The following is a 13,526-nucleotide window of genomic DNA, read 5'->3' as shown; positions in this document are numbered from 1 at the left end:
TTTCTTGTGAAAAACTTTACTTGTTTGCTTTTTACTTAAACGCATTTTCAATACAATAGCATTTTTATCTCTAGGACCTCTCCCTCCAGGTTGTCTTCTGTTTCCATTATAAATGTAGGTTTCCAGGTGTTTATGACTTTGAAATAAAGCACCACGTTGGGGAAGGAAGTGTGGTCCAAAGAAAGCTTTTTTGGTGCTAATAAATGTGGTTTGGCTGTATCTGAATTAATCTGTAATTAAAAATGCAGAGCTCAGGATAATAATCTGCCATTTCTGTAGTTCTGCATGGTGAATAGGCTAAATAAGATCAGAAATGACCTGATGGCTTTTTCACAAATACCAGAATTTAGGCTGTGTCTGCTTACCTGTAGTGTCCAGCTTGGCTGGTAGGATGAGCAGTGGGCTTGTCAAGCAGCTCTCTCACCCATTCTTGCCTTACAGAGGTTAGACGCCTTTCTCTGTCTCCTGCCACCCACAAAAATTTGTCCTTGAAGTCAGTTAGCTTGAATTGTTGTGTTTGTGTTGGAATTTTGTAGAAGCATTCCTTTATAATTGCTGCATATAGAGCTCAAAGGCTTGCTTTTAGGTTAAGGTTTGCATTTCGTACATTAGTGTCTGGCACTGCTAGTTAGGGGTGTAATGGATGGTCAGTGCCTGGATCTTTTATTAGATGGAGCCTTCTTGACTGCCAAGGGGAAGGCGTGTGTCTGTCTGAGGATGTGTCCTTTTTGCTCTATAGTGTAGGCAGTTTCTATCTGTAGAAAAGAAGTATGAATCACCAGCAGGGACAGGAAACGATGCAGGCTGTGGCAAATCTCGCCCAGGGATAAAGACTGCCTTGTGGGTAGTACCTGTTTTTATTTTGAGAAGGAAGGAGTACAAGGTTTTGCATCCTCCCTAGTCCAGTCAAATAGCTCAGGGGAAAGGGGGGTAGGAGGGGTAGGTAGTGCTTATCGCTGTGGTTTCTGCAAAATGGCTTCTAGCTGTTGAGAGTGTTCTTAGCTTAAATTGTTTCTGCTTGTAAGCATTTCTAGCGTTGCTCAAACCACAAGCAGTTGTAGGCATGTATTCCTCATTCTGAATGCAGCTCTCATATGGTTTGAACCAGTATTTTGGAAGGTTTCTATGTCACTTTGAAATATATCTGGAGGAGGACCTCCTGTTAAAAAGATGGTTGATATGGCACTAATATTTGATGCTTTTTGCTTTTCAAATAAGTATATGTTCATGAAACTCAACTCTTGCCAGGCATTTCAACATTTTTTGTACTTCTTTTCCAACAGTTTTTAGCCAGAAAAACTAATTTTTATTGCAGTGGGGCTGATTGCTTAGTGGCATTGTCATGCTCAATGATCTGCAAAAAAATTAATTCTTTCTGGAGTTCTGCTTCTTGTCAAAAAGTTTCAGTAGAATGTTAACCAATTTTCTATTGTCTTTCATGAGGTATATGCTCTCTATAAATAATTAAAGTTAGAATTAATAAATTATTAATTTTAATGTTTTCCCACTCATAGTGCTTCTAAACAATATCTAAACTCTTAGTGATGTGGTGATTTGCTTTCTCCTAAAGATCAACTACAAAGCAGCCACTTCCCCTTTAGGTATCTTAAAACTTCATACATTGGGGTTTTATGTATGTGAGATGTTAATGTAATCCCAGAATAATTCCCTATTTTGATAAATGAAAAGTAATGACTCAGTGTCAGTTCTTAACCTGCCCAAACTTCAGGTTTCCCTCTACCTCAGTTTTCTGCAGCACTTTTATTGTTTCCCTCTTAATGTCTTCATGGTATGTACAAGTCCTTATCATGAGGCTGTAACATTCTCAGTGCTAGAATCTGGATCATGCCAGAATTTTCTTACTGCTATCAGATGATGACAGTCAGTTATATTTACAGCATTTCTCAATGCAAACAAAACACTCCATAGTACATTTTGGCACCCCTATGTGATTTGTATCAATCTGCTCTACTGTATCCTAAGTATACAGTCACTTAAGCTTAAAGAATGAGAACTATTTGTTTTTCTGTTCTTTTCAGAAATTTGATAATCTCACAAACCAATATTCCACCCAAACATACTTCCTCTTCCTTATTCTGAGTGGCACACATCCTGCAGATATCTCATTATATGTTGCCACATGGTCTCATTTTTGTATCAAATTGCCTGATAAAATCTCAGTTTCAAAACAGCAGTGGTTAATTATTTAATACACACTTGCTGTAATTAGACATTTTAATTGAGCCAGTATATGTGAAAACTGACTTTCTGTTCCTTTCCAGCTGATCTTTCTTGTAATTGATTAAAAGGTCAGGCTAGATTTTGCCTCAATAGTCTGAGATTATTTTTTTTCCTCCCACTGTATATTTGTAAATACTGGCAACCTTGTGGGGGCAGTTAGAAGAAAGCATAATCTCAGGACTAGGATAGTATCTCCTTCCTTGATGAAGTTCCTCAGTCTGATTTTGCAGCTGTGTTACAAAATCATGGATCTCTAATGCCCAAGGTGTGTGTATGCTCTGCAGTGAAGGAACTCTTTATTTTCCAAGGCTGACTCGTAATAAAGGAAATACTTGCCTACTTGTAAGTACTTTAAAAATATGTGTTTAGAAATACTTGTGTTTACAGATTCCTCTAACATGTTATGTAGAATATTAATTAATGCATTCATGTATGAACTTGGTGGGGTTTGTATAAATGCATAATCATTTCAAGGGAATTTTTTTTATCTATTCTAGACTACTCAAGAAAATACATCAGGTTCATTAATGAAAGATCACCTTTTCCAACATGAAACTGTAGTAACCAGTGAACCTTACAACAGTGCAAATTTAAGGCCTTCAACATTTGAGGATTTCAACACCAGGAGAGCCTGTTTTCCTAACCAACCTAATCAGGTAAGGCTACCAACAAAAGAAGCAGTTCTTACTTAGCTTGCTGCATTGCACAGTGTTTAGATTCTGACAGGAAAGCATTTCATTCTAGGTCTCTGTATCTAGTATTATACTCTAAACTGACTGAAATGATGAAAATTAAAAACTATTGAAATATGTTCAGAAAATGTTAATTGGCCATGAGCTCAGTCTTGCCTACATGTATACTAATATTGTTTTGATTATAAATATTGAAAATATATTTAAAGTAATTTTATACCTTGGATTCTTTACATGGTGGGGCACTTCTGCTAAATATTTTTAGTGAAACATAGTTCATGTTTTCTGCCAATTTAAACTCAAATATTCTATTTTGGCAATAAAAGAGAAATAGTGTATCAGTTGTGCATGAAAAGCAAGCTATTGGTAATCAGATTCTTGAAACAGAAGAAGCACACTGGTGTGTGTTTACATATGGAACCCTAATGTATAGACATTTTTAAAAAGAGGTCCTATACAACACTGGATTGGAAAGGCAATGTTACAGCTTTTCCTTTAACAATATACATTCTGCTTTGTTCCAGTCCTCAAAGAATTGAAAGTTTCTGTAAACTGTAAAAGTGGACTTCACAGTGAGTTGGACAGTAAAAATTTTTATGGTCTTATGCCTAGAAGCAAACACATGGGAAGTGTTTTAGAATAAGCTTAATAATAAAAGTCAAAGCAGAATGCAGGTTCAAGTAGTTGTGAACATTTCATCGGAAAATATTTCTGCTCTTTGAAATAAAGCTTTTTAATACCTTCTACCAATCTAGCAAGGAGAGATGGGATTGTATTAGTCTTGTATCAGCTGCTTTCTAACTGCTTTATTGGGCAACAGAAGCAAATAGGTGTAATCTGGAGAACTCACTAACCAGCATGAAATTATGAACTCTGATTCTTAATCATTGCTGGAGCTCCAGTTATCTTTGTGTAACTCACCTCATATTTTTCTTTGTTATGTTCATCAAGAGGTACATATATTTTCCTTCTCCCCATTTCCTTGCAAAGATAATTTTAAAATCTCATAGAATAGAATAGGAGTTAGATGGGTGATGAGGTATTGCAGCTAACACTTAACAGCTATAGTAACCAATGATGTATGTGCTGTTAATTTTCCTGAAGTTGTAAAAAAAAGTGCAGTAGTCTAAAATTACCTGTATGTTTTAATAGCTCATATGGAATTGGATAGTGAGAAAACAGTAAGTTAAGGTGTGGTATCCTGGGTAGTGTCTGTCCAATAGGAAATAAATATAATTGTCTTTGAAGTTACAGTGCTACAATTTACTTCTTCTAGACTGAAGTTATAGAAGATTCCATGGAAAATTAAGTAGATATTCTTTAAAATATTCTTCTCATATTAAAATATGCTTCTCATATTGTTAGCACCACCTGCATACAACACTTCATGCTTTTTGCATGGTCCTGTGGTGCAGACATTTAAAACACAAGCAAGTCAACAAAATCTCACATTGTTTGAGCATACAGTGCATTGTCTCTGCTGAGCTCCATGCTTATGTCCCAGGAGGTTTTCAGGTAAATACTTATTTTGTTTCAGTGATAAGTTAGAACATTCTTACTGTAGCCATAAGTTGAACAGCTCATGAAGTACATGTTCAAACCAAAGAAATGATTAATGACAGCTCAGATCTTTACCAGTAATACTTTGACTGTTACTAAAAAAATACCCAAGTCCTTCCAGAAGCTCTTCAGCTTCTGGTACACTGATGTGTGTTTAACTTAAGTTTAGTACTCTGCAATCCTGTATTCAGCCACTGGTGTCCTGATACTGGGAAGCTGCAAGCTGGGCAAAGTGAAGTGTACCTGTTTGAGGAGTGACAGTGAAGGCCATAGTACCAAGCAAGTCCCTTGTTTAAAGTTACATCCCTTCAAGTAACATTTGTCAGATGAAAGAGGGTAGATTTAGATTAGATATTAGAAATTATTTCCTGTGATGCTGGTGAGCCACTGGAACCAGCTGCCCCCTCCCTGGAAGTGTTCAAGTTGAGGCTGGATGGGGCTTTGAGCAACCTGCTCTAGTGGGAGGTGTTCCTCCTCCTCTAGTGGGAGTGGGTTGGTACTAGATGAGCTTTAGGGTCCCTTCCAACCCAAAGCATTCTATGATTTTAAGTAAGGTGTAATACTAGCAAGTTCAGTTCTGTCAACAAAAATCTTTGCCTAATTTCCAGTTGGCTAATTACGCTCATAATGACTTTCTCTAGGGAATTTTGGCCTGCTATAATAGTCTGCCTTCCTTTCTGCTTCAGCTGTTACACAGAGATGACACTTGTACTGGGTTACAGTTTTGAATGGCTGCAGAACTATGTACATATTTGTAATTTAATTTGGCTGGTATTGGCACCTAAATTTTCTTAAGGTTTCATGTACCTCATGCTTTCATATAGGTCCCATTAAACACCCAGTATGTAAGCACTTTTATTATCTTTGCTTGTTGTTCAGCATTTCCTACTTGCTTTCTTAACAGATTATTTCTTAATATCAGTTGCATAAAGAATGAAATAACTGCCCTGTTTGTAGCATGTCAGACCTTAAGCATTTTATTAGGTGTTTGGCTAGAGACTTGAAAAAAATGAGTTCTCTGTATGTAGTGTGTTCTACTCAAACAAATAAAAAGCCTTCAAAGGCTGAGAAGACGTGAGATTTACCAGTTGTTAGCATTTGTAGTGATCTTTAGTGGCTATTAGCTGCCTGGGGAATGGGAGGGTCAGAGTGGGACTTTTGGTTTGAGGTTTTGAGGATTTTTTCCTTTCAAACAATGGGTTTTATTTAATGTCTTAAGTGTATGCGTAATATTCTCTGTGGACAGTGGGGGAATAATCTTTTATGACTGTGACATATAGAATTGTAATGACATTTTTAATGTTTTTCTCCTTAAATAAATTTATGCTGGTAACTGTTCAGTAAAGACAATTATCCATAGCTGGTTACTGATGGTAAAACAATACGCTTGCTTTTTCGTTTGAAAACTATTAGGATAGAGTTGAGGAGCACTCTGCTTTTATAAGCAAAGGGGAAGCCTAGCTGCTTGCATTGGAGCCCAGGGGGGGAAGTATGGAAGAGCAGTGACGTTAGCTGAATGGGATAGAACCTTTCTTCACCCTGTGTCCTTGAGACCTTGTGGAAGTCCAACTACGTGGCTTGGAGCCAAGAAAAAAAAATTGTTCTTGTTAGCATACTCCAGTTGAAATTCCCAGGGCAAAGCAGCTCTAATTACAGGTCTGTACTTAGAATTATCTCACACAAGGATTATCAAACAGGGAAGTGATGGTTAGACCAGGCCACAGATATTCTTACATAATCAGAAGCCCAGCCTATTTTAAGCAGCTATTACTTCCTCTTTCCCAGCTGCCTTCCCTCTTCCCTCCTCCCCCAAAACTAAGGCCTGCAGACTTCAGTGTAGTAGGAGCTACTGCTACCTGCAGGTAACACACCTGGTAAGTGTGTTACCTCAAAGCATCATCTTCAGTAGTTTATAGTTGTACACTGCAGCAGCTTAGGAACATGCAGTTGAACTCTTGTCCTGGAATATGGAATGATAACACACTAATTCTCATTCATTTGATCACTACTGAGAAAGCAATTGCTCTCAAAGCAACAGTACTTATGTCAAATTTGCCAATTCCCAAATAATTCATGATTCTGGAAGACTCTGTAAGGCTAGTGGGTCAGAGTGATTTTGATTTTTATTTTTTTCAGTCTTCTCTGTGAGCCTGTGTTTGCAGGCTCTGCACTTGACAAGAGGAAAAGGCAGAATTTTACTTGAAGCTCACTTATATTCTGGCTCTGATTATAACAGCCCTACAGTGTAGGAAAATAGTTGCCTGTCTGTGAAGGCAGGAATACTGGGACATGGAAAAACTTGCTTTTTTCAGCACTGTCTGCCATTTTTGGGTGCTCCTTCCATATACATGTTCTAAATTTTATTCTGTCATTATTTGCACCTTTTCTTGAAAGTCACTTGTGAAGTGATTTCAGTAACATTTAGTGGTAGTGCACTATCTTAATCTTAGATATAAAGTCTGCAGTATTTCAGTTCAGATGATTCACATTTGCCACTTTCAACAACTTTTTCATGCCCCCATGCCCTTTCAGTGAAAGGCAGAATAAACAAGAACTCTATCTTATCTCTCTGCTGTTCATTTAGCTCGTTCCTTCTTACTTGCCTTTTGAGGGAAGAAGTCTTAAATTATGGTCAGTTCTTCAGAAGCTGAGTATAAAAACCACATTGGTGTTTGCCTGCCAGTGTCCTAAACTAATTGCTTTAAGTACTGTATGTTAGCATGAGAGATGCATTTAGAAGCCACTGTTACTGATGAGCATGCTACTTAATACTCTTATCCACATGGCAAAATAGGTATCTAGAATACAACTTTGAGAATAAGTAACCAGTACTCTTGTTGAAAAAGTGGAGGTTGTTTGAAAACTCAGGGCATTAATGCTAAAGCAATGAACCATCAGAAAATGTAAGATATTAAAATTCATGTAAGGTGTAATTGAACTGGAGGGTTAACTGCCCCTCTAAGTATAAAACCTGAATTTTGAGCATAATTCGAAGAACAGTGTCGAGCCTTACATGGATAGCAACATACTCAAAGCTCTTACGAGCTACTTACAATTCAGGAAAGAATACTGAAGCTCATGGTCCTGGTATCATGCAGAAGGCTCATTATTGTGGAAAAGTCTGTAAATCATCCTAGTGAGAGGTAAGCTAAAATTTTTGTCTTCAGCCAGCAAGGAAAAAATCCTGGTTTTCTAATACAAGTTTTGCATTGTCAGTTGATGTAAGTTTGGGACTTGACTGTAACAGTAAACTTACCTTGCTTTGTTCTTCCAGGTGCCACTGAAGTCAATCAGACATGTTAGTTTTCAGGACGAAGATGAAATTGTTAGAATAAACCCTCGTGACATTTTGATACGGCGTTATGCAGACTACAGACATCCTGACATGTGGAAGAACGACCTGGAGAGGGATGACACAGACTCAAATGTACCATTTTCTAAATCAGACAGTAAAAAATCTGACTATTTATACCCGTGTGGGGACGGAACTAAGTTGAATTCCCTGAAAGACTCCAAGAGTTCTGTGGTATTTAAAACTCAGCCTTCCACATCAAAATTTAAAAACTCAAAAAGAAGAAAAGAGGATGGTGAGCGTTCCCGCTGTATATACTGCCAGGAAAGGTTTAATCATGAAGATAATGGCAGAGGCAAATGTCAAGATGCTCCAGATCCTATTAAAAGATGTATCTACCAAGTTAGTTGCATGCTTTGTGCAGAGAGCATGCTGTATCACTGCATGTCAGACTCTGAAGGAGATTTCTCTGATCCTTGCTCGTGTGACACTAATGATGACAAGTTCTGCTTGCGCTGGTTAGCACTGGTGGCCCTCTCCTTCATTGCTCCGTGTATGTGCTGCTACCTCCCCTTGAGAGCATGCCATCACTGTGGTGAGGTATGTGGGTGCTGTGGAGGAAAGCATAAAGCTGCAGGATGAAGCAGTCTGGTGCCAAACAGAGCTGAAAAATCTTTGTTTCCAGGAAGCATCTAACTTGGATTTGTGGAAGCTTTTTGGCAAGCTGGAGGAAATCTTCTTTCATCTGCGAGATGCTTGATGTGGAGGAAGCAACAAGACTTGTCAGACCTTGGCATTTTACAAGTGCTAGCCATGCCTAACCATTTCCTTTCAGAGCGTGGCATTTGTTGCAAGTTGTGAAGGAGATTTTGCAAAGGAAAAGCCTATTCTTATTATTGGCTATAAAATGAGTATATAAACTATGATTATACTAAAAGGGATTAACTTTTGCCACTTTGTACATTCATGGTTTAGGTGAGGGGGCTCTTTTAAAAGGATTAAAACTTACCTGAGGGGAAATTTTAACTAAAAGTGCACTAGTGACAGTTGATTTAAGATTAAGAAAAGTTAATACTCGACAAATGAGAAATGAAACTGATTTTAAGTGCAACTAAATCACTTATTAATAGTTTTTTGGAAGCGACTTTATGTATAAATAACAAATGTTTATATTTAACTAAATGTGTAAGGTACGAATTATTACATGTTAAACTTTCCTTCCCTCTGGTATAGTAGGTATGGACCATATCTACTGTCACATTCCATGGTAGTATTTTAAATATTTAATTAGTTAATTTAGTCACATTTTTATTCCAGGTGAACAAATTGATATTTTCAGTCCTGTTTCCCTTCAGCTACAGTTTGTGTTGAGTTGTATCCATACATTCTGATAATCTAAAAACCTTTAAAATATTAATTATTCTAGTCTTGAGTGACCAATATTTTTTTTGTTAAGCACAGATGTAATTGTCTAAAATGTTCTTGTTAGAACATAACATTTATTTTTATATATAAATGACTTTGATTTCAACATAATAGCAAAAAGGAAGTTGTTTCTGTTGCTCAACCAGCAAGTTGTTTTCTTTTGGGGTGTCCTCCAAAAATACTTTATTGCATATTCAGATGTTCATTAAGCAAAAGGGTACATTAAGGCAGTTGTAACAAATTGTCATCAGTGTTCTTGTTTATCCTTCTGTTAAACTAGGATCCTGTTCAGCTGTTTATCAAGTACTATGATTAAAACAAAAGATTAATAACAAAAGTGAAATTGTTTTCATTATTTTAAACTACAACTTTCTCTTATTTGAATGAGCAGGAACAAAAGTACTGTGTGTTTGGTTCACAAACAGCAACAAAAGACTTAGCTTGAGAAATGACAGCGCAGGCAAAGTTGGAGTGAACTTCTTAACTGAGGAGACTTGGAGGGAGGATGGGAAGGGAGGGAGAGAGAGGGTGTATGTATGTGTATGTGTGGTGGTATATTGTGAATGATATGTGTTATGGCTTTGTGCTTGCAAAGTGTTTAACTTTCAGATAAGAATTAACTGTGATTAACCCATAGAGTTTGGGTTTTTTTAAAACATTACAAGCTTTGCTCTGCCACAAGGTAAAAAACATTTACCTCTCATTAAAAGTATGTAAAACACTAAAACCAGTCCTCATTTGTTAGTTGAAGGCACCTATTTGATATCCTGGCTGGAGTGGGACAGACTGTCCTTGGTATACCCTTGTTATTAAACAAACAGAAAACCTAAACATTACTTACTTTTCTCATCTCCTATGAATTTCTTTGATATATTTTTTGTGATTTTTCTTTCTGTGTATCGGTGCCCTTAATTTTCCTTTGTAGCCCAGGAATAACATGAGCAAATGTATATAAGATTGTCTGTAAAATACTTTTAAAAAGAAAACATTTATATTTATATTACAGCTTGAATTGACCATCTTGTGTACATAGATCATCTCAAAGTATTATTTCACATTGAAAAGAAGACAAATATATTGATAATTGTAGAAGTTACGGAAGAGCTTCTAGTTTTGTATTTAGAGTTGATTGGATTAATTAAGTCCAAGAATATGACTTTAGCAGCAGTCTTGGGTTTTACTGTTTATGTATTTGAAAACTGCTACTCTGATTGATTTTCATGCTTCACACATTTTCAGCTAAGCTTGGTTGCCTAGATTAGACTGTTAACTTTAAAACAAGTTTGATTAAAAATGGCAGTGTTTTTCTAGTGAATGAGAGAAATTTAGTATTTGTAAGTGCTAGGTTCCTAAGTCAAGGTGAAGAGAGGTATGAACAACCTAAGAAAATAACTTGCTGGCTGCTTAGGAAAAATGCTATAGAATCATACTGTAAATATACTTCAGAAAGAAATCAGTTTAACAGTTTCCTCTGAGCACTATACAACATAGTGAAACTCCTGGTCTTGTACTGTACTCCATATGAAACTCATATGCTTTAATATTTTTATTGAATGTGTGCATTAATGCTCTCACCTTGCATTTAACCACTTTGCTGCTAAGACGTTTTCACCTTCTGCTTTCCTCTTTGAAGACCTGATCCATCTATAAAGGGGTTACTGAGCTGGCTACGTTCACTTTTTCTCTGTGTGCTGGAAGTGTCAGCTGCCTGCCCAGTTCGAAAGCGACAGGAAGAGCTGCCAAGATGTGTGGTTGGTTACCTAAGGGCTGGCTTTAGTGGGATGCACACCTACTTTTTCTTCTGGTGTAAGGGATCTTACCCACTGCTCAGTTAGGAGATGAGTGGAAGGTGGACGTGCAGCAAACCCATTCCACAAGGAGCTGTTACATTTTTGGGTTTGACAGCACATAAACATTTTTTCTGTCTCTTCTGAGATACTTTCTTAAGCATTTGGGAACAGGTAAATTTCTTCCCCAATCCTTACACCTCCCCTTGCCCTTAACATCAGAACTGTTGTTTGTCAGGCATGTAGTAGCAGAACTTTGTCTTGCTTGAGACCATCATTAAATACTAAGTCCCTGTCTTGTTGAAAGACTTTGGTTACCGTGAAAATTAAGTATTCTTGAAGTGGGGGAAGTTCAATGACTGTAGCACTCGTGCACCATCTACTGGGGGAAAAACATTCAGCTGCATTCTGGCATACTTGATTGCGTACGAATTTAACAGGCTATCCGTGCACTACTTAAGCTACAAAAATATGTTAAGCTTTAGTTATGAATTTAAAAAATAGTAATTTGGACTCTTACTGTGATGCTTTATCTCATCGTGCTTCTTATGTTTCATTATTAATATTGACTGAAAGTAAAAATGCTTTAACCGTCTGGCTTGTTAGGTTTAAAATAGTTCTGATGGGTTGTTACACAAGAGCATAAATATCAGGAATGAAATAAAAATTTTATTTTTTTTTCCACTGGGGTCACAAGAAAGGTTTGTATTATTATTATTGCTTATAATTGCTTTCCCTGGAAGTTCATTCCTGCAGCAAAGTGATGGTGTTTTGCAGTTCATGCAGCGCGAATCTGGGCTTTTGGTTTGTGATAAGAACAGTCTGCAGTGTGCACAGGTGGCTCTGGGCACTTGTATATGTGATTCTGTAATTGTGAAGGGTATGTCCACAGCTGTGGGCAAGATTAAAGCAATATTCTGATAAAAATCTATGATTACTATGGTAACTGTTCAGTAAACAGCAGCAAATAATGGCATAAAGATCTGACGCTTTTCCGTAGCTTCAGTAAAGGATTTTCCAAACAGTCTTAGCCAATGCAGTTTCCTCTAAAAAAACAGGAGTATTTTGGAGATTGTCATAATTTTGCATGTTGAAATATAACGTTCCCATTTCAGATGTGTTCTCTTCAAAATAATCTGTTCATGTGTACCTGGAGGATAATGTTGGAACTCCTGTGTAAATAATGCAGAGGTTTAAATGAGACTTTAAATCTTTTCAGAGCTTATGGCACAGGATGGAGCCAGTACAGAGAAATGTTAGTACTGAGAAGATCAAGGGTACTGGCTGATAACAAAATAACTTCTAAAAGATGCCTTATGGTACTGTTAGCCCAGCAGTGGGAGGATACAACTTCCATTTCTTTTTTGGTGCACTGATAAATACAAGGAGGGGTTGGGGGTGTTGGTTTGGGTTGGGTTGGTTTTGTTGTGGGTTTGTTGTTTTGTTCTTTTGTTGGTTTGGGGTCTTTTTTTCTGAAAGCTTCTCTTTCTTAGTTGCAAAAGTTATGGTTCATTTAAGAAATCAAGCTCTTTGGTGAAGAAGAAGCCCTCATGTTCAGAGCTGCAGTATGAGCTGTACATAGTTTGCCTTCTTTCGCTTGGTGCCATTTGCTTTCCACCCTAATGACCTCAAAGTGCCTCATGTGTGTATTGTTTCCATTAAAACTCAACTGCTATTTCTTTCTACTAAATTATGTATAATTTACTTAACTCATCCCATTGGTGTTTACTTTATGAATATGAAACTTGTTACTTTGAGTATATAATGTAAATATGCCTTTAAGTTTGTAACTGGCTTGTTACATCATATCCTTGTAAGTTGACATAGCAGATAACACCATAAAAATTGTTTAAATGTTTTTTTCCTGTAATTATTGATTAAAACTCTCAAAATGCAAAACTGACATGTTTTTCCATTTTGTGTTGGGATTACTCACAAAAGAGTGTATGAAATTAAATGCTGCTGTCCAAGTAGAATAAAAGATGCAAATACAGGTAATAATTTTGACATAATATCTTGCTTACTCATTAAACAAGATGTTCATCAGATCATTTTATGATTTTAAGAGTGGTCAAACAAACATTGCATTACCTTTAAGCTCCAGCATCTTTCATTATTCATATTTAAGAGTTGCTATAATGTTTTAAACACAAATGTGCCTGTAGCAGCTTGTTTTGTATCTACAGCAATACTTGTCCTTGACATGGTGCTATGGAGGTTGAGATTCCTTCATATAAACCATGTTTATTTCCACTACCATTCAACTCCCCCATCAAAAAAAATGTATCTCTTAATATAATTCCAAGCTTTGTTCAGGTTACAGAATAAGATATACACTAGAAAAAGAAGGAAAACTAATTAGCCCATGAAGAAAAATGAGGATGAACACATAGAAGTCTGTGAAACTACAATGGTTAGGGCTCAGTGGTCAGGGTTTCATATGGATTATTTTTAACTGAATTGTGTTTGCCTTTGGTTTTTGCAAATGTTTTCTGTTGGTTATAACCAGTAAATTCTTGCTGTTCATTA

General features: G+C 36.8%; 1 protein-coding gene across 2 annotated transcripts in view; it reads left to right on the top strand.

Moving 5' to 3' along the window:
* Positions 1-12,991, top strand: part of SPRED1 (sprouty related EVH1 domain containing 1) — a 67,523-nt gene extending 54,532 nt beyond the window's left edge. The window contains exons 5-6 of one of the 2 annotated variants that reach the window (XM_030452104.1): positions 2,739-2,897; positions 7,768-12,991. In XM_030452104.1, coding sequence (XP_030307964.1) covers positions 2,739-2,897; positions 7,768-8,427 — 819 coding nt within the window. In that variant the 3' untranslated portion in view covers positions 8,428-12,991. The remainder of the gene's footprint in view (positions 1-2,738; positions 2,898-7,767) is intronic. The other variant, XM_030452105.1, reaches the window with a different exon arrangement.
* The last annotated feature ends 535 nt before the right edge of the window (positions 12,992-13,526 follow it).

This window comes from Calypte anna, chromosome 5A, assembly GCF_003957555.1.
Source record: "Calypte anna isolate BGI_N300 chromosome 5A, bCalAnn1_v1.p, whole genome shotgun sequence".
Classification (NCBI taxonomy): Eukaryota; Metazoa; Chordata; class Aves; order Apodiformes; family Trochilidae; genus Calypte; species Calypte anna.
The sequence above is the reverse complement of the archived record's forward strand: the minus strand, read 5'-3'. Positions and strand labels throughout refer to the sequence as shown.